We start from the raw sequence: 26,923 nt of genomic DNA on the forward strand, positions 1-26,923 counted from the left end.
ATTAAAATGTATTTTTAGTTATTTACAGCACAAAGTTGTACAGATTCTTCAAATACATTGAAAATCGAGATGTGGCCAAATCAGTTCTGAAGGAAAGGGGGCTCAAGAAGATCCGACTGGGCATTGAAGGTAAGAGAGGCATTGCTTTGCAGAGGAAGGTCTGCTGCACTACTCTGCTTTACACTTGTCTCTGCAGTTATAAAAAACAAGGCTTGGTATTGGTTTTCATATTGAGATTAGATGAGAAAATGGCCGAAGGGGGACTGGTACCCAGTAAACAACGGGTGCATCTAGAAAACCTGATTACAGGCTCTTGCTGGTCTACAAATTGTATCTAGCTGCTGAACAGTTTGCAGACTAACTGGGGTGGTTTCTACTGATTTACAACTTGGGTCCTTTGCCAATTTGCCCTTTAGTTTTCAAGCAAAATCTCACCTGTGCCTTATGTGAAATAATGTACTTATACAGCTTTGTATATTCCATTTTTGGTCTGATGTCCTTTTCAGGGCTTGAAATGAAAAATTTTGTGCTAAGTTGCAGGTAAATATTTTCCTTCAGAAAATGCAGAACTATCAAATGGGTCATTGAAGTGCAAAGAAATACTAATCTGATATAAACATCATGTAAGTTAAGAGACCGATCTGTAAAATCTCAGCTCTGGCTTTGCAGAAGACAACTAAATTAAGTATTCTTAGATTTTTATTGTGACTGTAACAACTGGGTTTCTTTGCCTTTCATTTTCCTTCTTGTTGTTGACCCAAAAATCAGCCTTTATAATTTGAAGGATTTCTGTCATTCACTGACCAAGATAGCAACTTACAAATATGACAACCAAAAGCAAGTGTTTTTAATTGCTTGTAATCTACAACAAGTAAGTTCAGCTGAACAAGGTGTGAACCTTGAGCCTGACACACCGTTCAACTAAACAAGAACAGGTTTTGCATGTAGTGCTCCTGATACCAGCTTCTTTCTTCTGGCATTTCTTGTTTTAGACAAAGAACAACTGTTTGACTAAACTGGAATGCTAGTGCCCCATAGTATGTGACTTCATAGTAATGAAAATTATTGTTTGGGCAGAGGGGAGAAATTACTTGAACACAGCATAACCAGAATTGATAATTGGTTTAAAATGATGTAGTTTAATAATCTTTGGGAGAGATGGGGGAAATGCACTAGGATTCAGCTTGGGAGCATAAACCACCAACACTGTTTTCTGCTTCTCTGCTTTCCAGTCATGGTGTTTAGGAGCAGCAGTCTGCTTTTGGCTCAAGGAAGGGGCAACTGGCTTTGCCTGTGCAGTTTGGCAGTGCAGTCATTATGATAGCACTGGAGCTTCTTCCCTTACTGTTTGGTTGATTGTTAATCTACTGACTGTGTTCTTGCATAGATAACATTAAGAACAACACAAAAGCATCTGTTTCCATTCAGGATTTTGATGGTGGTAACTGCTTATCTTTCCTGCACTTCCACACGCTGCCTCTTTGTAAAAGAAGACCCTGAACTAAACAGTACAGGAAATGTTAACTTGTGCTGTTCCCTGTGTCTTAGGTTACCCTACATACAAAGAGAAGGTGAAAAAGCGACTGGGAGGAAGGCCAGAGGTGATTTACAACTATGTCCAAAGACCATTTATTCGGATGTCATGGGAGAAGGAGGAAGGAAAGAGTCGGCACGTTGACTTTCAGTGTGTGAAAAGCAAATCTATTACAAATTTAGCAGCAGCAGCAGCAGATATACCCCAGGACCAGCTCGTGGTAATGCACCCTACCCCCCAAGTAGATGAGCTGGATATTCTGCCTATTCATCCTCCACCTAGTAACAGTGAGATGGATACTGAGGGACAGAACCCACCACTCTGATCTAGACTCTTACTAAAATAAAAGCATGCTACTTTAAAGTGACTCTGTACTCAGCTCATACTACACTGCAAGTCCAGTTTTTCCATTGTGTAACAGTGTTTAGGATATTGCAGTATGGACCTTCGAAAAGACCACAGGGAGAATGGGATTGTTTTTGAAAGAGTACAGATCAAACGTCCTGGGGTTACAGTTACATATGTGTATGTGTTTACCAGTAGGTTTGTGACATTGGTGATTTGTATGCTGGACTGTCCTTGCTCTTTAAGCCCATCAAAACAATGGGATGCTGGTGGTTAGTACACATCAGTGTTGTTACACAGGGGTTAGAATGCAGAATTGGAATTGATAGTAGCACTTTATAAATGGTTGATAAATGGAATTTGAAGCCATTTTTTATAAATGTATTGCACAATACTAACAAAGTGCTTCTATCAAAAGTATTAACTGTAAATAGTTTTGCTCTGAATAGATTGACCCTTTTAAAGTTATTGTATATGTTTGAGCACAAAACTACTTACTACTGGGTTTTTGGATTAAGGACATGATTCAATTGCCCACATAACATCTTGTTAAAGTTCTTTAGTGAATTTTTTCACTTGTTTGCAGCGTGAGCCATGTTTAAAATTGTGAACAATGGATAGGGGCTTTATCTTAAATTTTGCCTTACCTTAATCTGTTCACAAATATTTATTTAATACATTTTTCATAAGTGTCAAGAAATAGGAAAATGCAAATGGTTCATTCTTCATTAATGATTGTAAACAAGTTTTTCATGCAAATAAAGTTTCCATTATTTTAATCGGTTTGATTTATCTGTGCATGAGTAAGCAGATAGAATTTTGAAAGTAGTTGCTTTCCTTTCCTTAGGGAAGGATGGCTAGTAAGTTAAAAGCAAGTGTTTCTTTTTAAGAAACCTAGTAATGGCAGATTATCTTAACTGATATTGTTTCTGGTATAAACTTGCATCTAGGAGTAAGCACTAATTGTTTCTTGGTATAAACTTCCATCTAGGAGTAAGCACGAGTAGCTTCTCTAGAAGGTTATTGTAGTGACAAAATTTTGTAAGTGTATGTAAGGCACTGATTTTTCTCTCTTTTCCCCCCAAGGCTAAAAAAGAAATGATAAATAGGCAACTGCTTCTAGCATGCACATTCTCCAGGGTTTTATCAAATTTATTTATCAAAGTAAATGCTCCATCTTAGAACAAGGGAAACATTTATTTTAAAAATATTTAACTAATACATTACACTTTAACAATATTTATAGTAAAGGATTCTTACAAGAAAGAATAAACAGCTTTATGGTACAATTAGTATAAGAAATATCCACATGGGGACTGTTTTGCAGTGTAAAAACACACCATACATCTGAAATGGTCATTTGCATATAAAAGCTACCACTGATGCCAGTGAGTTGCACAGTGATTTAAAAAAAATTTCAAACAACAGAATCCAAAATATACAAGTATTGCAAGCTATACACAGCTAACCAAATCAACACAAAACACTGTAGCAGGTTATTCCACTTTGTCTGAAGTTACACATGGTAGGATGAGTTGCATTCTGATACAGCTTTTATGAAATTTGTACATAAAAGCTTCTCAGTCCAACAAATTTCACAGACTGTAGAACTCCACCAGTAAATGCACTTCGATATTTGGATATTAAAGCCAGGTGCATCATTTACAAGGGCCATGGCAAATCACTGAAGTCTACAGGGCCACCAAGACCTGCATCTGCTTCAAGAAGGCTCATTATTACTGCCATTGCTGCTTCATCATTGCTAGGGCTGCTTGATCCTTGATCGTTGTCAATCATATCAATGCCTATATGAGAGTTCTCCCCTGTAAGTATAAAAACAGTAAGTTGTCAGAAGTTCATTTTTCTTGCTATGGGCACTTTCTGTAGGACGTGAGGTGGAACATCTCAATAGGCTGAACTATTTTGGGAGTATTAATCTATTTGATATCCAGGCTGCCACAGTTCCAGGGCTCCCACATATACCTCAGTGTCAGAACAAAGGTTGGGTCACTCAGAAATTACCAGTGTGCCTAATAAGAATGACTTCATGTGCTATACTTCAGAAATAAATCTAGATCGACATCAGGGAGTCCAGCCAAGCCTTTCTTCTTGTTTTCAGTTTAAAACCATTCAGAAAAAAACAGGTGAGGAGTTCAGCTAACTTACACTGATTAGCATGAGAAGAGATGTTTCCAAGTACTAGCTAAAATAACTTCCAATATAAAGATAGCGAAATTGACCACCAGACAGAGTGGTAGATGGTGGGCTTCAAGCTTCAGCTACAGCCCACAGGTGGTGAAAGCCAGTTACTGCTAAAAACAACCATCTTGGTACAGCTGTCTGTATGTGCTTAGCTGGTATTGAGGCATGTTAGTGTGCGACTTCACTTACCAAGAATAGAGGAGTTGTCAGAATATGGGTAACCAGAGTTATCTTGGATTTGCCCAGACAGTAATCCAGCTGAAGAAATGTCTGGAGTGCCACCATTCAAGATCTTGAAAGAAAAAAAAACAAAAGCCACAGACAGCATGAAGGTTTTGTATTGTCTTAAATTGGTCTACTGTGGGATTTTAAATAGAGGGAGGATGGGCTTCCTGAAAACCACTTGCATTTATGGGCTAGTGGTAAACTTTCTCTGCCCATTAGGCAGACATCAGATGAGACCTTACATCAACACCAAAAGAGATCATGTTAGTACTACATGCTCAAACTCTGACAAGCTGCTAGAAAAAGTCCCTAGGGGATTTCCATGGGTCATCTTTCTAAGCATTCTATCTGCAAGTGACAGTAATTACAGAATGCCACTGAGCTTACAAACACAGTATATGTTTAGTATTATCAACTAAGATCCTTATTTTTAGGAGTAGAGCATTGCTACTGGATCATACCATTTCTTGGCAGAGAGCAGCACTGTGTACAGCAAAGCCCACCAGGCATGGAAGAACCTTTCCTGGGACTCTTAAATCACAAGGGAATAGCTATGAACTTGAACCATACTTCTGAACTGCTCAGATGTGTGTATGCTGGAAGGTAAGTACTTGGGAGCTCCCTTCTGAGGGCATCATCAGCTGGAACATGTGTTGTTTCTAACAGATGTAGTCTGAGGAGAAATACTAAAGAGGGACCCTACTAGAAATGTCCAATTCTCCATGTGTTATTTTGCTACAATAGCCCCTGCTATATGGAGGTGTTGAAGTATTGTAAGGCAGAAGGAGCAAGAATAACTATTCCTAGAATTAAAATGCTGTTTGTTCCAACTTCAAGGTCTTATTTCAAGAACGAAAAGAGCCAGGAATAGACTAATATTTACTGTCAGCTATATGCTTCAGTACAAGCAATTTTTATGTATAGTCCTCATTATTTCTGGGGGAAAAAAGTAAGTCTGTGGCAGTGTTTGAATGCACAGAATAAAGATTTGGATAAGTGCTCTTCCTGCCTCAAATACAACTAATAACAGCAGCAATTTAGTAGATTACTTTAATGCAGCCAGAACATACTCAGTGTTGAGGTGGGTAAGTGTTTATAATGGTCTGTTAGTGCTACCCCAGCAATCTTAGAACAAGGCATGGTACATGGTATGGATTTAAAAATAAACTGTCAGTGCACAGCAAAACATCTAATTGTGTTTTGTGCTAAAGGAGTACAGTTAAACTTGTGATTCACCTAAGCACAGTCAGTGCTCAAACGGTAGCACTTCCAGTATTCTCCAGTATGTGGTGGTAAAGAGTTTTTGGATGATAAAGAGGTATGAGGAGAGCTGTTTCTTGCAGCTCTGTTAAGAAAATAAAAGCGAAAGAGCAGGTGGGTTTTAAAAGCTGCCAGTGTGTAAGAACTAGAAGTCTCTGCATTTTAGGACTAATGTAAAGGGATCTGGGCCACCTTCACTTGCTGTCAGGCTTTTTCAGCCAAGCAGCCAGAAGTTCAACATATGTAATTTGTAAGCATGATCTCATGCTGCTTGCCACTACTGCTACAAGACTTTGTAAAGTTTGTTCTTACCTTCTTGCCTCCTGGGGAGGATGTGTCAGGTGGTGGTGTGCTAGTAATATTCAATGGACTTGAACCACAGCTAGAAGGTGATGATCCTCTTATCCTAAAACATGGAAAAAATAGGGAATTAATAGTCTTCCAGCAATTTTGAGACTCAGGTGCCAAAGACTTGCATTTCAAATGCTGACTGTAATATCAGGTGGCATAAGGTGGTAGAAAAATGAAATTTTGTAATTTCCTCACTTTTACACTGTTACTCAAATCAGTAGCAGTGTTTTTATTTGCACATAGATAGATTTTATTTATTTATTGCACGGTAACTGTCCAGCTTGCTCCAGTCTGCAAGCTGTACATAGTCTTTTGTTCCTGTAGAGTGTTTACAGAGAGTCAGAAGTAAAAGGTCCTGGATACTGAGGAAAGCCTCATTTTTTGTAGTCACAGCAATTTAGATCAGCTAAGAATTCAAGCTGCCTCAGTCACAGTAACCTAGACTCCTTAAGTGAGCTGCTGCACAAAGCAGAGAGGACATTTGAGAGAGGTTTTTCTAAACTGTCCAAAGCAGCATTTTTCACTTCAATTTTCCATAGCTTGATCAAATATAATTTATTAATGAATAATGTATTGACTGTAGAACCAATAAATATCTCTTCTAAAGGAAGGAGGGATAGTTAGAGCAAAAAGCAAATGAAATGGGAATCTTATCCTTGGCAGAGTTCCCCTGGGAAAGCTGAACAGAAGGCAGCTTTGGAAAATAGTAACAGCTGCTGAAAAAGGACTGGAACTAACCCAGAGTCTTAAAATGAGATGAAATCATGGGTGGCAAGCTATACTACTACTGTCACGGAAGCTAATTAAGTGGGGATATTTATTTTCTTTTAAGCTACTAAAAGGGATGGTTAAGTTTCAAAGTATTGGTTCAGCCTTGGCGTGGCTGCTTTGTTCTTTGGTGGCTTTGTTGGTTTTGTTTTTTTTTCTCCTTCCTATTCTTACAGACAGGAATGAAGCCTTGCGTGATAGATCTGTTCCCTTAATGACATTAGTTGTCTGTGGCCTTCAGCAGAAACAAAACAGGGAAACAGACTGAATGTTTTCCAGCATTGCAGGTCAGTGTGGTTAAATTGATGCCACTAAAGATCTGCTAGATGAGAGCACTGTTATAAGAAAAAGGGTACAATCTCAAAGAGAAAATTCATGGAAAGCAGGGAATGTAGCCAGTACTAGCTGCTCATACAGTTGAGAGAGATGAGACTGTTCTACACATTACTACAGTCCTGTGCTGAAGTGCTCTACAAGACTTCTTGTTTAAACCAGAGACCTAAACCTTGACTTTCAGACAGTCTGCCCCTGGGAAGGCAGAGCTGGCTTAATCATTGTGTCCTTCCTGAAGGAGCTGTGGAGAACAAGCTGAACTTGCATATCTAACAACTTTAAAAGCATCTGAACAAACTGGATCACGTGAAAACAAACATTGCTTTTTTGGCATGTAGTCAATAGCTTTGGCATTTGGAGGCTGTACCACATACACCCTGAAGTCATTGGAAAAAGAATAGGCTGGAAATGAATTTGTTTCCAGCTAGCAATTCTTTTTAACTACTGTTACTGGTAAACAGATAGTATCAATCTTAACAAGCTGGAAGGCTGTAACCTTCTTATCCTTTCACTGTGAGCTTTGACTGCCCCAGGTATTCTGAACAGGTATCTGCAGCTGTCTACTTATGAAATACAATTATGTCACTCTAGCTTGAAGATGACTGCCTTACTTTCCTTTTAAAGAATAATACTGATTTTCCTCTAAGTTTAAACTGTTTAATTTTCTCTCACCTGTGAATTTCCATGATTTCTTCAGCAATCATCCTCCCTATTTTACCTGCCCCAGCTCTTGTTCCACCTGGAATTCCAGGCACGGTAGGATGGGCCCTTTTGGGGCCACCTGAAATGAGTAGATATCTTCATGTCAGACAAAAGCTTGAAAACCTTCTCCAAAAAGCATTTGTATTTAGGCATTTTTTACAAGCTGCAGGACCTTCTGAATTGTATTTATTTACAACTCCAACTACTGGTGAGTACCTTCAAATGTATGGAAAGAGCATACAGCTATGCTCTGTATCTCTTGGACATCCCTCTGTGCTGGCAGGTACTCAACACATTGACTTATTGATACATCTGGCTCTTTCCAGGATCTGGTAGTGCCTCACACACAGACTTGATAAACAATAGCTTGTCAAACTTTTGTGTTCCATGCCTGAACAGGCTCATCTTCAAATATGTTTGTTATTTGTTCTGTGAAAAACTTGCAAATACATGTTTCATTCAATATGGGATAAGCCCAAGCTATCTGATGAACATACACAAACTCCCTCTAGGTAACTGCACGTATATAAAAATGGACAAAATAGTGAAGACTGAATAGTTATTAGCTCACTGTTATTTTAATGCAAACTGACACTTGCTCAACACTTGAAGTACTCAGGAAGGAGTCTGACACTCCAAGGCATTAAGAAGAAAATATGTACTGAAAGGGCACAAAAGCCCTTAGCATTGCTTATTGGTCTGTGACCAGCTTATATCACAAGTTGGTATTTAAGTTCAACAAAACATTAATTGCCTTAGCTCCTCTTTGTACCAAGATTTAATTTTTGCTTAGGATACTGGCAAATTCTCGATGCAAAATTGCAGCAAATTTGTGCATGAAGGATTAGCTGCTAACAAAGCATAACTGCCAATACTTTCCTCACAGTACAGTAGTTACCTTCTCCAGGCTGAAGCACACTGTCCATGCTGTGTGGAGAAGCTGCAAGCTGTGGAAAGGCTGCATCTCCACTGTCAAGGACGTTGGTGCTGTGGATTTCAAGAATTAGAAGAATCAGTAATGGAAAACCCCACGCAACAGTCACTGTCAGTGGGTCAAAATTAAATGCTTCAGAGTTTAAATACTCTGTGAGTTACTATCACCTCTGTGAAAGCAGCTCTGTGACTGACAAAGACTAAACAGAAATAAACCACCAAAGTGAGCCCTGAAGAACCCAAATTCTCTTGTAAGAGAATTCTACTGTGAAGTCACTGCACCTGTACAGAACCCTCTAAGAAAAACAGAAGAGATGGGAAAGTCCCTACAAAAGTAAAGAAATGCATCTCACCCATGAGTCCCTAAAAAGGCTGGACACCCTGCTTTTCCCAAAGAAAGAAAATATTTATATTTATGCAGGCTTTAAACACTTGATAAACTACTGCAATTACTGAACTAATTCCCCTCTCCCCCTGTATGCAGTTCTGGGTGTTATCTGGAGAAGACACCTGTTATCATATAGAAGATGTCCACATACTTAGGTCAAATCCTATCTGAAAACAAAGCAATCAACATTTACACACATCTGCTAAGGGAAAAATACTTACGAAACGACTGTATTTGTTGAGACAATATATTCTACTTCTTTGGTCCAAGGGTTCATGAAACTGAACCAGCGACTTCGCAATGTAATAAAAGAACCATCTTTTATTTTAAACTTGTAGCAGTTAGTGGTAATTTTTTCTCTTGTCTGCAAAACTAAAGACAGGCAGAAAATGACCTTGTGTCCAACAGGCACCATGTCTACATAAGCAGAGCCCTTATCAGGAAAAACTCAGTTATTTCCTCCCTTCACCCCTGAAAAAACTTGCTATTTCTGCTGTCATTCCCCTTCACCCAACCTGAACCTTAAATATTCACTGAAAATCTATACCAGTCTAAGATAATGGTATTTTTCAGTTCATGCAGCACAATGTTCTTGCCTAAAGCATTTGTAAACAGAGAGATACCCAAATCTCTTCCTGTTTTTTTTCCTAATACACAATTGTTCCCAATATTTTTACAAAATATCTTTTCTGAAAAATTAATAATTGTACCTTGTCTATGACATTCTGCAAGATGTCCTATATCATCTTGATGAAAATATTCGTAACATGAAGTACCTAGAAGTTCCTGGGGTAAGTATGCCAGAATGGCTGTTGCCCTTGAAGAAGGGAGGTAAAAGAGAAAAATAAAAAAAATTATTTCAAGTTGAAGTATTGGTGACAGGTAACTAAAACTCACACAGAACTTGTGTAAGGCTCAAGTAATGCGGAAAAGTATTTTCAGTTTAGAAAGTAAAAAAATGTATTAAGAATACTCCTTATAATTCTTGGGTAATTTTAAAAAGCATGTAACACCAACAGCAGCCCTTGGGTATTGTATTTGACCTATTGCCACCAGAAGGGATATAAGACTTTTTAAATAGTTTTGCAGTATATTGTAGTTTTGAGAATTTAAACTTGAAGAAAGCCGACTTGTAGCAGCCACAAGATAATACAAGCTTTCTGCATAAGATGCCACTGGAAAATAGACATCAAAGGTTAAATAACTGCTCTGTTCCTTTGTGTATTCATGATGCTCCTGCTGCTATACAGAGGCCAAACTGTCCTTTAACAAGTCTTACAGGAGGATTTTCTCTCCTTAAGTCACAAGCCTTAAAAGTGGGACAAAAAACCCAAAACAAAACAACCCACCAAACCCCACAGCCATAAAAAAGGAAGGTTATTCAGGAAACAGTCCTTCCTGAATAAACAAATGCTACAGCATCTGTTTGGTTTAAACATGAAGCAAATAAAACCACTTTGTTTCATCAGAACCTGCCACAAAGTCAACTCATTTTCTTCCTTATAAGACTAGAAGCACATACACCTGTGATTTGCACCATGGGAAAGACTGGATCTCTCAGGAAGTGTTCAAGGAGTTGTTGGCAAGGATGGAAGACATCAAGAAACTAGGGAAAAAAGACTCATATTAAAGCTTGTGTTACCAATCTAATGCACCAAGTTGAAGAGGAAAAAGGCAAAGCAACACTGCAGGTGAAAGCAAACTTAAGGTGAAAGGGTAATTCTTGACAAGGAATGAGCTACAGTGGGCTGAGTTTGCTGAATACCCTAGAAATCTGTATGTTAGAAACCAAAGAATTATTTCTTGAATTGTTAATGATTTAGAAGCTGTAACAACTTCATTAGGATGCCTCATCTAACTCAGAATACCAACATGAATAATAAGAGATGGGGGGAGAGCAGAAGATAGTTGCTTTATGTTAGGACAGTGTACACTTTCCTCTGGCCCCTGGAAGACAGCATAAGACAGACTTCTGAGGGTATCTGGGGAAGGACAGCACAGTATTACTACCATGGTGCACAGAACACAGCCACCGCCCAAGGAAATCCTCCAAAAACTTCCTGATAAAGGAATTAGCTGTTGAGAAAGGAACAAAATGGGATGGGACACCCAGGAAGCTTCTGAAATGGAGACCATTTAATTTAGAAGACTGAATACACAGTCAGAATCAAATCTGCAGGAGTCCTAGGGAAACTGCTCAAGAAATTCAGAATAGAAAGCAACATGGCTGAATAAATCCAGGGTAGGTGTTTAGGATCCTCCCTAGAAATATAGAAAGCAAAAAAGACCTACTTAACTACAGTGAACTTTCATTTTGTACATTTCTTAGAAGAAATTTACCAAAGGAGAAATTATACTTCCTTGAAGAAATCAGTACAAGATCACCATTCCAAGCTACTCCAATGCAATTTAAACAGCAAGATTGATAAGCAACAAACCTCAGTCAATCATAATCCCTTCTGCAGTTTCAAAAAAGCCCAAGTGAAATATTACAAAATGTAGAAATTTGTACATATTAATAACTATGCGTAAGAACAGCAGGAAAAGCAGTGAAGGACAAAGCCCATAATGTTACATGCAGGGCATTTTTGTATTTTCCCCAGACATACTAAAACCATCCAGCACTGAGCAGGTGGCTTATATCTCAAGTCCTCACTGATAGGGAGCTCTAGGTCATCAGCTTCAGAGAAGGAAATGTACAAGTATTCACATGAGAGAAATTTTCAAACTGGCTTTTGTCTGGTGAACTTTATCCCAGGATGCTTTTAAACTGTTGACAGCTCAAAGACTGTTTTGATGAATTATCCCTGAGAGCCTGCAGAGAACCATGAAGCAGCAAAATTCAGAGCCTATGTTTAAAAAGGAAGAGCTAGGAACCAGATCAACCTTATTCCAGTATTTTTCCAAGAACTTCAGCAACCAAAGCATTTTAATGACATTGCAGTGGTGGGAAACTTAATTTTAGTTTCAAATTCACCATCCAGAGCCATTAAAAGTACTGAAAAGATAAGGTGGTGGGGTGGTTCTCTTTGTTAACTGTTCGGTGAAGACTGACATTTTGACAGTGAAGTGTTCAGGAGTTCTGTTACCATGATAGCCCAGCTAATTAGTACCTAACCTATTGCAGTTCTTCTCTAGGGACCATGCAATCTATGAAGACAAAAACTTAGGGTCACAGAGCTTAAGAAGTGTTTCTTTCCTACATTCCCTTGGACAAAGGACAAAGGAACAGTGCAGGTCTACCTGACCAAAAACCCCAGCACAGAAATAAATTAATAGTTTTTCACTTTTACAGGGACCTAAATATTCTCCACTGGGAGCACAGGTCATAGGATGCCAAGTTTTAGCCTACAGGTCAGGCTTTCTTCTAAAAAAAAAAAATTCAAAATCCCTTTCAAAGAGTCCTTTGAAGTAGTATCCACATTCCAAGGACTGTAAACAACAGCTAAAAACAACTAACAGCATATGGATTCAAATCCAAAGGGTCACCATTTTCTGTGTCTTACTATTTTAGAAAGACTTCCAAATTATCCATCAGGGGAATATGCCTTATCTTTTGAAAATAAAACTTGTTCCTAAGCTGCACCACTCTGTTATGCCAGAGCAGCACCTCCTCAGCAACACTGAGCTGCGAGTGCTCTCACCATGCCCAGCGCGATCACCAGCTCCAAGTACTGCTGCAGGAGAGCTGCTATTTCAAAAAGCTTTCTGGCAAATTAAAAACAGAAACACACCAAACAAACAGCCAAGCAAAAAAACCCAACCACATCCAAAATCAGAAACAAAACCAAAAAACCCAACCACTCACACCAGATAGGTAACACACACCAAAAAAAGATTTTCCTTGCCATGCTTCCTCTCAAGACTGTCAGCTCTATTTCCACGCAAAGGTCACTAAAAATCAGCTGACACACTGGACACACCCCTGCAACAAATTCCAGCAGGCAAATTCTGGCAGAGTTTGGAGCCTGGGCTTTTCCACACTGTAAGCAACTGAGCCTACGCCACAGGCAGGATTTAGTAAAAAAGCTGAAAAGGACAGTCATTTTTTTCCAGTAGTATTAACACTGCTTGAAGTAACACTGTCGGTAAAGCAGTGTGGGACAATGACTTATCGTGGAAGTTATTACAAGTGCTCTTACCTCTGATCTACAAAAACAAATTTCCCATCTATTGCATGTCGAGAAACATATTCTGTAGGTTTCACCCTGATCTCACCGTTGATTGGCTGTGGTACTACATGAGGATGCAGCCGTCCAATTGCAACAAGACAGCTTAAATTACAACCCTCGTTATCTGGTTCATTATCTTCATCTAGTCCCATTTTTGTTGGAGGCCAGCTTTTTAAATATCCTGTACTATGAATAGTGCAAAAGCTTTTGCGGTCTGCTGTAAAAAGAAAAGAAAAGAAAACAAAAAACACGAGAACCAAAAGAGCAGTTAGGTCACGGATATTGCTTTGGGAACTTTATCTCAGTTTTGTTAATAATGCATCTCCTCTCCTATCCAGGAAATCTGGGATACTGTTCACTAAGGGATTTTTCAGCACTCCTGCTTCAAATCACAGTCTTCAATAAATGCAAAAAATGTAGCCACTGCAAATGAGCAACTGTGTAAAAGCCTGACAGCCTTTGCATTTGATAATACGTAATTTTTACCTTTCTTCTTTGAACAGGTTGAAGGAAAATCCTTGTCTTCTACTTTCACTGAAGGTCTATTGCACTTCATCCTACAAAAGAAGGACCGTCTTGCTCCAGAACACAGTCGTGATGGCCCGGGTGTTATATCAGTTTTAACTGGGAGTCCAGCTGCAGCAAAGAGAGGAAATGAGGAAGCTGCCCTTTTCAGGTAAAAAGTTAACCATACAAATTATTACATCACACAACCCACCCATATGATGTTTCAATTTTGCTTGGAATTGCACAGAATTCCTTTAATACCCTTCTTTATACCAAGCAGAAGTCCTACTTGGAGTTTTTCATGTAAGTGAATATGTGCAGGACTCACCTGACCATATCAACATTAGAATTTCTAATTACACTTTCTAGCATGAAAACATTGAGATAAGATTGAGAACACACGGATCTCAATGCACAGATTAGCAGAAGATTTTAAGAAATCCACCCAAGTTTTGCAATAAACATTGCAATGTCTTTGAACATTAATCAAATGATTAAAAATAGAGATTATTTACCCGTAACCAGAGCAGTACTCATACATAGTCACCCAGCAGGCTATGACCATTAAGACTGGAAGACTTTTCTATCAGAAATCATATGAGAGCACATATGCATCTATAGAGCAGACGAGGCCCAGGGCCATTCCAGGTCCATCTTAACTGGTGTGTTTCTAGACATCAGATTTTTTATTGGTCTGATAGAAGGATGAAAAAAGGTAGCAGTGGCCTACAAAGGGACTGCAAATCCCCCAGGCTCCAGTTATGCACAAGAAGTCTCTCTAGTCTTATGGGAATAAGTGCATACCAACATTCCCTAACAATAAATCCTGACCTTTCCCATGTTCTTACAGGAGATTCTTAGATTCTTTTCTGTGGAAAGTAACCAGAGAAACACAGTACCAAACCACACATCAACTCTAGGAGACAACAGCAGGGTGCTGGTACTAACAGAGCTCCAGAGAGATGCCTGGCATGCATCAGGAGTGCAGGTATCAGCCAGTGGTGCAGCTGGAGCTCCAGAGGACAGCGCTCCAAGAGCTGATGGGAGGATTTAAATCACATAGAAACTTCTGCACAGTTTGCTATCCACTTCAACCATTTCTGTATGGGGATATGAATACACAAACAGCTATAAACAGATAGAAAAGCTTCTAGGGCCCTCTAGGCTTTCTAACATGAGGAGGAAAATTATGCCAATGTTTTAGTGTAAAGCGTGCCTCCCTTAAAATTTGAATTGAGTTGAGGTCACCTCAGGGAGGTCAGACTGTCCTGCACCACATGCACTCTGAACTGCTGTTCAGTGGTGAGAGTAGAAGCTGTGCTTGAGTCACTCATGCAAACAAAAATAAATACATACATACATACACACTAGTATGCTTAAGAACATGAGTCCTTGAAATTCTACCAATCAGTCTATCATAGCAGATGGCAAGATTTTAATTCATAGTGTTATTTCAGCCATAAATTTGTCAGAGGCATACAAAAATCGAGCTAGCACTGGATACACAATACTTGACAACCAGACAAATCCAGGAGCCAGAAAACTTCAGCTGATATAGCTGGAACCTCAAGGCTCACTGCCCTGGAATGATCTCTTAGCTTCAGTTTCTGATGTTGAGCTGGTGGCTTCTCTGAGATGAGATGCTAGAGATTTCTGCTCCTGACAAGCATGAGACTTAATGACCTGGAAATCTGCAGTTGTAAGATACCACCTTCTACTTAAGCAATGCAGACTCCTGTTACGAGACTGAATTAAACACCCACTCACCTCAAAAGCAGCAGAGATACAGAGCTGCTTTAAAATACCAGAGTGGAAGAGAGCTAAGAGACATAGAAGGGGAAATTATTCCAAGGACTATGTTAAAAACCTTTTAAGAGAAAAGCTAGGTCGTTGAAGGAGGTGGCAATAAGTAAAAACAAACTAATTATATAATACCTGGCAGCTAAGAATTATCAAAATAATACTGAGTGTATTCTGATTCTTAAAAATGACATCTTAGAACAACTATTTCATATGTTTTCTTGGAAAAATTTAAACCTTTGATATCTGGAAAAGAGAGAATACCTCACAGCTGAAGCCAGTTAAGCCTAATGGATCTGTATTGCAGCTTTTACACTCAAGTATCTGTTTCATACTTTCCTTCCCCTCCTCTCACCCCATCATCAACTCCCTTGGCGTTAGGCACAATCCAAACAGGACACACGCTTTTGACATTACACAAATATTCAAATATTTAGAAGCACTGAATCTGGGTGCACAGCTGCTTGTTAAAAGGTGATAATACTTACTTTTTGCATCTATAAGCCTTTCTCGTGGTGCAGTATCAGAAGAAGAGAGCTGCTCCTTCACTTTGGCAATGTCTTTAGGATGAAGATAATCAAATAAACTCTGTCCAATCAAATCATTCTGTAGAGATTGAATATTCAGTCAAATATTAAAATAATTGTTCAGTATATTTTCCCAATTCTAGCATCTATCAGAAACAACTCTTTTACATATGTGTCTAACACAGGCCAAACATCCGAGATCCAGGATTTAAGGGAAGGTATGTTTTCTCCAAATATTTTAGTTATGACTATATTCCATAGTAAGTTACTTCATTATTTTAGTACTAGTTTTACAGAAATAGCATGCTCAATTCACCACAAATATTCTGGTTTCTCTTCAGTCTCACTTCACATGCTACATATTTGAAGGAAAAATATCATAACCGCACATGTTCTCTTTCAGTATTTCCATGACGATTGGGTACTTAGTATATACCTAACTACAGGCTGGCTGAGGAAAACTTTTGAAGCTCATACTTTTTTGAAATTTGGTAAGGATGCCTGATGAAAGAAAGAATGAAGAATATTATTTACACGATATACAGTGCAAGGAAAGCCTCACATTAAGCATACATTAAAAACCTGGCTTTGGTATAACTGCTTCCCAGTTTACATCAGTAACCATGCTAGCGAAACCAGAATAGACAGGAAGCAAACTATGTTAAAAGAACTCACACAAAGCTATTGGAAGAACCTCAGACTGATTTTTCAGTATTTGCTTACACTCCCAACTAGATCATGTTATTACCAGCCTGAGGGGAAATCCCTGATCAGAATTCATCAGTCAGTGAAGTATATTTATTTCCTTTTCATCTCCTTTGAATGGAAACCAGAAACAATTCTCTCACAAGGATGTGGCAGAGCAAAGGTCTTCCTCTGTAACAAATGTCATCTTCTAAGACAAGCTAGTCACATAAATACCCCTCCACATAACCTCATAATCATGAAATAGCTTTAAGATCTTTTACACCTTAATATTACTTAAAATGGAAAAGAATACCTGACTGTAGTTGAGGATTTTGAAGACAGATTCTGAAACAAATAGTATCTTCCCTCTGTCACAGCCCACAACAAAAAGAAATCCATCTGCTGCCTAATTAGGAAAAAGAAAAAAAATAACTTTTTCTACAGTAGAATTTCTTAGCATTTAGAGATAACTGAGACAACAGGCAAGATAGAAAATTACAATAGAGTTTTTTTGCATCTAAAAACAGTTTTGGCATAATTTTGGGCATCATTTCCCAAATGTAAAGATCACTTTTGAGAGGAAAAAAGAATCCATGTCTTGTTGGATAACACTATGTTTAATAGTACCTTTTAGTGGAAATATTATTTTAACTGTATTTATTCCATAGTTCTTGGTTTAGCAACCAAACATAACCTGGATATTTATTTATGTGCCTGGAGGCAAGTAATTCCCATTTCAATAGCACTCTTTTTCAGTTACATACAAACACACAGGATTAGGCTCTAATTTTATAGCTTTAGAGTCACAATACTGTATAGATTACATTCTTCATGCACCACAAAGTACCCAAACTACTAAGAGCTTAACTGTTGAGAAATTATATATACTCTGCACACTATAAAAGAAGTGTATAGCAAGCAGCCAAACGAACTAACTCATGTTACATTAATTACCTCAAAAAAAGGTGTTCATTATATCACTGTATGCTGAAAATCATGACATGTTAGCCCATGTCAGAATGTCAGCAAGAAAACAGTTCATGTAATTTTGTTTCATTTTATGGAATAAGATTCTGATGGTTATCATCAAAGTATCAGATCTCCCTCAGATCTCTCTTTTAAATCTATCTGCTTAAATTAGAGATATTAGTCATCATCAAACATTGACATTATGCAGTGGTCTTGCAGAATTCTTCAATATCCTCCATAATCAGAACATTCTTAAGCTGAGATACAAAGCAGAAATATACCTGTGCTTTGCTTTGGGAGAGGTAAAATTCACCGCCATTAATATACCTTAATTAAAAGTTGATACCTACCCTGAGAATAAGATGTTTTAATTCATCATCTGATAGAAAAGCAGGTTTATAGTTTGCTTCTGTATATGGGTTTGTAGCACCTAAAATAAACAAACAAGCAATTCCCATATCACAAACTTAACAATAGAAACTTAAATGAGCAATTTCGCTTTGTCCCCTTCTTATACTGTTATTCATTGCAGATGTTCTTTCTAATGAAAGTTGCTTCTTTGTTTTGTTTTTCTATCAACATGAACTCTGTTGGAATTAACTTTAAAAAGGATGAAGCTTTTTTGGCTGAAACACAAATATTGTATTATGTAGCAATGCAAATTAAATGCCTTCTGAAATATAAAAGCATTCCTTAGCATACTTTTTAAACTAAACGCTGTCCTTGACTTACAGTCTATGTAAAAGATGTTTTTATGTTTTTTGTCTTTCACACTAAAGCCCAACATTAACAACAAATGAGGCAGCTGTTTATTAAGGAGTACTCCTCATTCTGTTACCCTCATAAAGACAAGAGTGTCGAATTAGTAGGCCCTGAAGTACTAACCTAATCAAATGACAGTGGAAGAAAAAGTTAAACCTTTCAAAAACTCTAGGATAAATATGATTGGAAGACACAGGGTCTCCTTAAAACTAGAACAGTGACTCTTCAGATTATCTGCATCCCTATCTTTTTGCAGGGGTGCACTTCTTGAAGGCTTTCACCATTGTCACGGATTGTACTCAACCACTGATTCACTCCTGGCAGGGAGGACATACAGAAATCTGCAGCAAACACAACTCTTCCAAACTTCTGTGTTTCCCTTCAGGTGCTTGCAACAGAAACTGTTAAAAAGACTAAAATCAAATTTCCACAGTACTCTCCATTCCTTCACACAGAGCTAAAGGTCTGAATATAAAACCTCCAAAGCCCTGTAGGAATATTACTTACACCTAAAATCTATCCTCTCTGTAGAACAAGTTCTGCATGCTCATTAAAGCACCACTGAGTGCTACACAGGAGACAGTTGTGCACTACCACTTAAGGCCTTTGGTTCACACATCCCCTCCCTGCTTCAGCTCCCTTGCTTTATTGAATAAAATGGTGATGATCGACCAGGTCAAATAATAGAAAATTACTCTTTTCTCATGCAGACATTTCACAACTGGATCAGGATACTGGACCATGAATCAGTAAGCTACAACTTAACATGCAGCATCAAATGCTAAGGAGAAGGGGTAAGTCCTCCCAAAATGTATTAACTTACTCCTTCTTGGCAAAAGGGCAAGAAAAGGAGAGAAAAGGTACTGCTTTGGGGAAATACCATTTCACCATCCTCCTCCAGTCCTGTTTCAGCCCCACCTCTCCAGCCCCAGTCAACTTACCACGTAAAGTTTTCATATGCTGGACAGCCATCCTCAGCACGGTGAGTTTATCCAGCTTCCGAGACATCGCGTTGCACGTTGGTACCAAAGATGCCAGTTCATCTATAAAACTGTTCATTTTATCTCTACGTCTTTTTTCAATTTGACTATGAGCCTCCCTAAACAAGTTAAGGTGGTGAGGAAAAACAGGAACGCATGAGAAAATAAATCAGATTAAAACATCTCCAAATCCAGCATTATAAAAACACAAAACCCACCTCCTCCTGATAATTAAGCTATCCTCTAATGCTTGTGAAAAGGACAGCCACATAGAGAATTTTTCAGACATTTTATATTCATTATTTGGGTGAGTAACATTTATAAGCAATAGGCTGCAGCACGTGGCTCTAATTTACGAGAAAATAAATATAATGTTTTTATATGGGACACTGAATCCTTAATTCTAAACCAATCCAATAAACAGAACAAAATTACCAAGAGATTTCTACTGCTAAACACTTTGTGGTTAGCATGTACACTGAAACATAACTGGAATCGTAATAAAATTATCAAATTCCAGTGTATTAAACATTGAATAAAGCATGATATTACGAATTTTAATCAGTGAACTATATGAGTATTTAAATTAAACTGCGCTGTGGCGATATAAATCTTCTACTTATCCTATAGATTTCTGCTTGAAGTATTTGAGATACTTCTGAATTAAACTCTTCCTAATAAGGAGAAATAATGATAAACATTAATCTATTTTTTGGTTTATATTTTGAAATACTAAAGAATCGATGTTAAGACTTTTACAACCCACTGTCAAGGTTGAAAGAAACAAGATGAAGAATGTAGTATTATCAGAAACACACAGGCAGAAAAATAAGAGGTCAAAGCTAGAAAAAATATTTTCAGAGTAAGAAACACATACAAATGTTTTGTATATGGCAAAAGGCAAAAAAAATTATTTTCAACATACTTGTTCAGAGTATTACCTTGCATTTTTTATTCTGCCTTGTTGGTCTGTATACTCCAGTCTGTTGAGAAATGATACCACAAAGTTACACTGCTGAAAACACTAACATCAATTCTTTTAATGCATCTTGTCCACAGATCCTCATTAAAATACGTTTTTAAAAATCTGAGTATTTATTTAGCCTTTCTTCAGAAAAAATCATTATTTATAATACTGTGGCTCAAAGTGTTCAACAATATTAAGCCTTTATACAAGAAAAGAAACAATGACACTGAAAAAAGCTATTTACACACAGGATCCTATGTCAGTACTGTGGAACTAACATATTAGTGACTGTATCAATAATACCTTCCATGTTGGTCATCTTTATCTGTATCCATACCTTCCCTGCAGAAACAGAATAAAGCAATATAATATCAATATATATTATATACCTATATGCATGCCCCCCCCTACAAATTAAGCAGGATTAGCAGAATTGTTATCAAAATATCACAAACAGAAAAAAGTATTCCTGTCATCTTTAAACCCTAAATACAGAAATTAAGAATATAAATGTAAGAACCTAGAAGGACATAAAGAAGATATGTGTTTTTTGTTATATTCAAACATTTTCTTAAATTAGCTGTGTCTCCAGAGCTAACAAAATGGCACAGTTTGATGTGTTTGACAGTAAAACATGCTGCAGTTCAAAGATATCATCTGTTACAGGAATGTTTTTCAGTTAACTAGAGGAAAAAAGGACACCTCAAACCAGATATTTTTCAGGCCTTCATCAGAAATAATACTAACTTGCATTTACTATACCTAAAAAATTCAACCAGATTGTGCAGTTATCAAAGTGCCTAGCATAAAATTCACAAATTGCCCTCAACAACTCTGTGCAAACACCTGTGTGTTCTACACGTTAGTCTGTGTTATGGTGGGTGTTTTGGGGGAGCACTGTGGTAATAATCTAGACAAATGAACCATTGAAATTGGCTGAATAAATGGACAGGATAAGAGACCATGAAACTAAGCCAGCACCTTTTTAAATTAGTGCAACTTCCAGTGTAGATACACATCTTACTTCTGCCTCTACATGTAGAAAAAAGAAAAGTAAGGAAGGGGGCATGAAGAATAAAAAGGAAACCCTGTGTTACATTTTACTATTGCAACCATATGTACAGAAGGAGAGGAAAGCCTAAGTTTTTGTAGTTGTATATGGTAAAAAAAGTTGAATGCCCAGGAGTATGGCACCATTAGACAAAAGAATTAGGAACTGCAACTCTGCTTAAATGGACACTCCTAAGCCTGGTTTATATTGGTTTAATTTTTATTTGCAAATTTTAGTTAAGGGGAGGGAAAGGCAATGAAAAACACCCATCAACTTTTTCAAGTGAAACCAATTATTAAAATATTTATACTTACTCAAAAGGAAAGCCATCAAGTCTGGAAAGAAAGAAAAATAAAGTACACCATATATAGGAAGTAAGAATAATGTCTTACATTTTCTGCCTAAATTCTCAAGCTAATTTATATTCTATTTGAAATAAAAAGCACAATGAAAACAAGACAATAGTAGTGAACATTCTAAGGAGACAAGCTCGATCAAATTAATCTACTTTCTGAAAGAATAATTCTGCTTTCTAAGAAAAGGTAGCATAGTTCATTACATTAATGTGAAAAATTAATAAAGCAACTAAACTAAATAATGTTATGCAAATCATTCAGATATTGTCTCATCTTCAGAAATGAAAGATCTGTGCTTTATATCTGTTGCCCTTGTTAGACAGAATTTCAGAAAACTCCAAAGTTAGAGTGGGGGGAGGAGTGGTTGGAAAAGATCCCAGTTTCTAAGTTTTTTATTCCTATCAGCACAACAGAAGAACGTTTTCTTTCAGTCAGTACTTAAGTCCTAATGCTGATCTTTATATAGACTTTATCATATCATAAGGAAATTAAACAGAATTTCTACATGTAAGATGACAACTGGCATCACCTCAAGACTGTTAAGTGACCTGAAACACCACTGAGCTTTAACATGGTTAAAGAGGCTTTGTTTTATGAGACCCTTATGACTTCTTCTCATATTAGCCATTACACACTAGTTATTCCTGTTCCACACGGGACATTAGCCTTCTTAAAGAAACATATATTATTCAGTGCACTTTAAAATCGATTATCTTTGTGATTGGGTTTTAAAAGAAGTTTGAATAATGCTAAAGGTTTCCTTCATCTCTCAATTTGTCCATGTGAGTTACTGTCTTTCTTAGTCAATGGCTCAAAGCACTTCTTATGCTCACAAACAGCATCCAGGTTTGGAAACCAAAAGGAGGCATTAGTCTTCCACTTGTGATGCCACCTTTAGTTACAGGACACTTCTTGCGACAATATTCAATTTAGCCTTAGAAAAATCCAGAAAGCAAGTTCTAAAAGAGGTACAAATGTTTAATGTTTTTTGCTTTCTTATCAGGTATTATTTCAACTGAAACTCTACACCCAAAAAAAAAAGAAATTAAGCTTTTATAGACCTGTGCATGAATATATACATATAGAAGGAGGGACCAAGAAAGTCTACCTTAAGTTCTCTTCTAAAATAGGAATATTTAACAGACACTTGTTCCTTTGCAACACAACATGAACTGTGATACCATGACAGCTGTAGTAAACTTGTTTGACTTAAGATTCAAGGAAGCAGTGTTCTCACATATTTAATAAAATGCACACACAACCTAAAGGGCAGAATTATAACTTACAAGAGGAAGCTGTCTTTTGGAAAAGAGGACGAGCAATGCTTCCTACCCAGAGGAATATAGATGGAGCAAGTCTTTCTAGAGAAGAGGAAGTTGTTAAGACCAAGGCTTTTCACTAAATTTTGTGGTAGTCAATTCAACTAGGAGTCATGTGCTTTTCAGGAAGGCTAAATGCATATTAGAGAAGGCACATACGCTGTCTGTTTGTGGTCTTTAAACAGTACTTAACATTTTGTGTCTGTTCTTCTAAAAAGAAGTCCTATGCATAAGGAGCCTGATTCCTAATTGTCATGCTTGGCATGGATTAAAAATTCCACCCCTCCCTGTAAAAATGGACTATGTAGCTCAAATAATAATGGTCCCATGGACCTATTCACAACTTACACCGCAGCTAGACTTTGTAAAGTTACAATACATGATGTTTGCCCAATGACTTAAAGTTGGTCTGAGTGTATTCAGTGCAGAAGACATTAGACATCTGGAAATCTCAAAAGCTACCACAACCTTCATATTCTAAAGCACAGTTGGTGTGATTTTTATTTCAAACACTTTGAGAGAAGCTATGACTTTGACAGTACCTCTGAACACAATTATGAGGAAGCTTCTCCTGAAGAGAAGCAGCTTTCTTCAAACAAAACCGCATTGTACCACTGATTCAGAAGAAACTAAGTTTTCATTTTGTCAGGAATAATAGCCTACAAGCAAGGACCAACACAAGAGTAAATCAGCTGATTAAATGAAAGGCAGATCTACTGGTGCAAACCAGAGACTACTTAGATTCATATTCAACTGGGAGACCAAAATAGCTTCATCAGGCGAAGACTGGTAGAACACTGATAGGAAGTGGCTAAAAAGGCAAAAAACAGATGAAGAAAAGGAACTATTCCTAGTTTTGCTTCTGCTTTTAAATAAATTTATTATCTCCTCTCCCACAAGTAAGTTACTCTATTTCCTATGTAAATGGCCGATATAATCAACCTTTATATTGTGTATTCATCAGTATTATTTTCCCCCCTCTTGTCAGCCAAAGATTTCTTTCTGTAGCCAGTAGCCCTCAATTCTTGATGCACTGAGATAAAGACTTTATTTTTATTATTAAATAATGAACTTTCCTCCTAGTGCATAGTACCTTTTCTCTTTAGTGAAACCTTTACACAAAGTTGTCAGGAAAAGGTAATTTTAAAATTGCTATAAATATATCCATTGTCTCCCCCAATGTACTGCTATGTCACAGCCTCTGTTTAGCAGCATTAAGTCAAGAGAAATCCAACTTACTGATAATCAGTAGAGCTTCCCTTTCTTTTCCTATTAGAATCCATTCCTGAAGTACTAAGGGAACTGGAGATCAAGTCAGCAGGGTCTGGTGACATGAAGTCACTAATTGTAGAAGATATGTCCATCCTTTGGTCTGCCATTGGATTATCTAATATTGATCCCAACGCATACAAAAACAAAACACAACAACAACAACAAATCATTGCATTAATAAAGGCAGAAACTTGCATATTTTTAACTAACAAAAAAAATCTCAAACTTAGATTCTTAAAAACTGCAAAAGTACAATTCTGTTGTTTCCTCCTGCCATAAAACAGATCGTAGGTAATTTCTCCTTTTCCAGCTACTGGTGTATTGAATATTGTATACAAACCATGTTCTGTTCTCAAAATAAAATACTTCACACTATTGTTTTTTAAAGAATTGTCAGCATGGTTTTTAACTAAACCAGGTTTACTCATGTTAAATGGCCAGCTAGCTGCTTCTACCTAAAATAAGTAAAGGATAAGTTCTGTCTTTCACTGACAGGGAACACTGTTTTTAGTGTTTCTCCATTTGAAGTTCATATGTTTTGAGTTCTAATCTACTGAATTTCAGAGAACATAATTCAGAAGATTTTAATAAAAATCAGGTTAAACAAACACTGCCACCACAGCAGACCTCACAAATAAAACACTAGTAGACCAGAAGACAATTTAAAAGTACAAATTAATCTAGTTAGCTTTTTCCTCCAACACATGCATGTTAACCCTCTAAACTGCAAATAACTACACTGTTGGAAAAAACTGTGAAAATCTTATTTATTATTAAATGGCATCAACAGTAACATAGCATAGTTTTTACCTGAAAGCCTGTCTTGGAAGTGTAGATCAACCTGGTGAAATGATAATGCTCAGCCTGAAGCAGTTAATCACCTTAAAACTCTTCCATGCCTCCTATTCTGTTAGTCATGTACTTTCAAAAACCTGAACAGAAAGAAACCAACAACCTTAAAAAATACTTTCAAAACAAGTGCATTTAGAACAATCATTTTAGACACAATTTACAAGAGCAAATACTTTTTTTTTTTCTACTCAAGGACTGCGTTTTAATTTCCTTATAAACTGTAAGAGTTTTATCCATCATCAAAAGGGTTAGATGTTGGGATGTGCATTTCCAATGGATGAAGCTTTAGAACAGAAGAAATCTCTTCAGCATTACTTCCTTTTGGGTCTTGCTTATCATTGCTTGGTCTTTGATTAACTCCTTCCACTTACAATGAGCAGGTCTGAACACATTTGTTGTCAGATGATAGCAGAATGAGTTAAACTGCTGTTACAGTTTTCTCAAGTCAGCCCTTTCTCTGCCATGTCCCAAATGCTCATTCCAGTTTTAACAACCACAGTCCTACATTTTAGCATTATAAGAGTTAAGAATCACACAGGTCTCCTGAAATGCCCCAATATATTAAACAGTAAACACTTCATTCACAAGTATGTTGTCACAAGGCTTTCTTATGAATCTGAAAGACAGTATTTTCATATATTTTCAACCTCTAGCTCCTAGCTGTTCAATAGCTCAAAAAATCTCTATGAGAAGGAACACAGAAGTCACCCATATAGATAAGCAAAGTTCAAATCTTCCAATTACGATGCCCAGCCTGTTGCCAAAGTACTCCAAGGACTACTTGAAAAAATGCAGTCCACTTCCTGATTAAATTCTCCTGTAGATGACAACCAAATGACATTTTGTCACTGTCTCACATGACAGTGTCTCTCCACAACCTGTTTGGGACTACTTCCTTCAGGATTCCCCTCCCTTGCATTCAATCTTTCTCCAACCCCCTGTAGCAGGCTAATAAGACAATAAAAACAAATCTTACTGTTCATCCCTTAAAAAAAAAAGTTAGATGACATGTGACTAGCTTAATCATGCAGCAAAGCTGATCATGAGTACATAAACACCTCTGAGCAAATCAAGGTCAGAGCTAAAATAGGTCAACTACATCTGCCAAGCACCCATCTGGGAGTCAAGACCTCTTTACACAAGCACCATCAGTTTCAGCTACCCCTAGGCAAGAGTCAGTTCTCTCCAACATACATGCACACTTATTGTAAAAGAAACACAATTCATTATGTGATGAATCAGAAGTGCCTCATACCTTAGCAGCACTGTTTTGCAATGACAGAGGAAAAGTGTTGTGTGGTTTCCTGAAGAATTCATTGAAAAGATATTCATTGTCCCTATGCGTAATGACTGAACCAAAAACAGCTACAAAAAGGAAATCATCAACTTCCCTTCACAGCAGTATTCCATCTCCAAAGTTAACTGTCACAGTACAAACTAGTAAGAAACAGAAGAGTAAAATTATTTATCTTCACTGTCTGTATTTCTCCAAGAAGTTTTGTGGATGCAAAACTCCAGACCTGCAGGCACTCAGCAGTGGTGGGAGATTTCTGCTCTGCAGCACAAGGATTGCAAGAGTCCTTATAATAATTTCAAGATGCATACAGGCACACATGGGCATAGCTGCTGCAAGTAACAAGCAGTTCCTACATCAGAATCTT

The 26,923-nt window shown here is 37.4% G+C and overlaps 2 protein-coding genes across 22 annotated transcripts in view; one reads left to right on the top strand and one right to left on the bottom strand.

Annotated features, from left to right (window-relative positions):
• BTBD10 (BTB domain containing 10) overlaps positions 1-2,658 on the top strand; it is a 28,801-nt gene extending 26,143 nt beyond the window's left edge. For all 8 annotated transcript variants that reach the window (XM_071762307.1, XM_071762309.1, XM_071762308.1 and 5 more), the window contains 2 exons: positions 19-129; positions 1,549-2,658. In XM_071762307.1, the coding sequence (XP_071618408.1) occupies positions 19-129; positions 1,549-1,859 (422 nt within the window). In that variant the 3' untranslated portion in view covers positions 1,860-2,658. The remainder of the gene's footprint in view (positions 1-18; positions 130-1,548) is intronic.
• A 352-nt stretch (positions 2,659-3,010) lies between these two features.
• Positions 3,011-26,923, bottom strand: part of BMAL1 (basic helix-loop-helix ARNT like 1) — a 39,420-nt gene continuing 15,507 nt past the window's right edge. For 6 of the 14 annotated variants that reach the window (XM_071762319.1, XM_071762317.1, XM_071762314.1 and 3 more), the window contains 19 exons: positions 25,221-25,342; positions 24,378-24,525; positions 23,106-23,180; positions 21,778-21,798; positions 20,716-20,754; positions 20,387-20,428; positions 19,407-19,564; positions 18,054-18,133; positions 17,048-17,140; positions 16,009-16,126; positions 13,700-13,849; positions 13,184-13,430; positions 9,752-9,858; positions 9,263-9,413; positions 8,619-8,707; positions 7,691-7,799; positions 5,879-5,972; positions 4,271-4,373; positions 3,011-3,702 (listed from right to left, as the gene is read on the bottom strand). In XM_071762319.1, the coding sequence (XP_071618420.1) occupies positions 3,542-3,702; positions 4,271-4,373; positions 5,879-5,972; positions 7,691-7,799; positions 8,619-8,707; positions 9,263-9,413; positions 9,752-9,858; positions 13,184-13,430; positions 13,700-13,849; positions 16,009-16,126; positions 17,048-17,140; positions 18,054-18,133; positions 19,407-19,564; positions 20,387-20,428; positions 20,716-20,754; positions 21,778-21,798; positions 23,106-23,180; positions 24,378-24,517 (1,977 nt within the window). In that variant the 5' untranslated portion in view covers positions 24,518-24,525; positions 25,221-25,342 and the 3' untranslated portion in view covers positions 3,011-3,541. The other 8 variants (XM_071762324.1, XM_071762323.1, XM_071762322.1 and 5 more) reach the window with 6 other exon arrangements.

The sequence above is a fragment of the Heliangelus exortis genome, chromosome 18 (genome assembly GCF_036169615.1).
Source record: "Heliangelus exortis chromosome 18, bHelExo1.hap1, whole genome shotgun sequence".
Classification (NCBI taxonomy): domain Eukaryota; kingdom Metazoa; phylum Chordata; class Aves; order Apodiformes; family Trochilidae; genus Heliangelus; species Heliangelus exortis.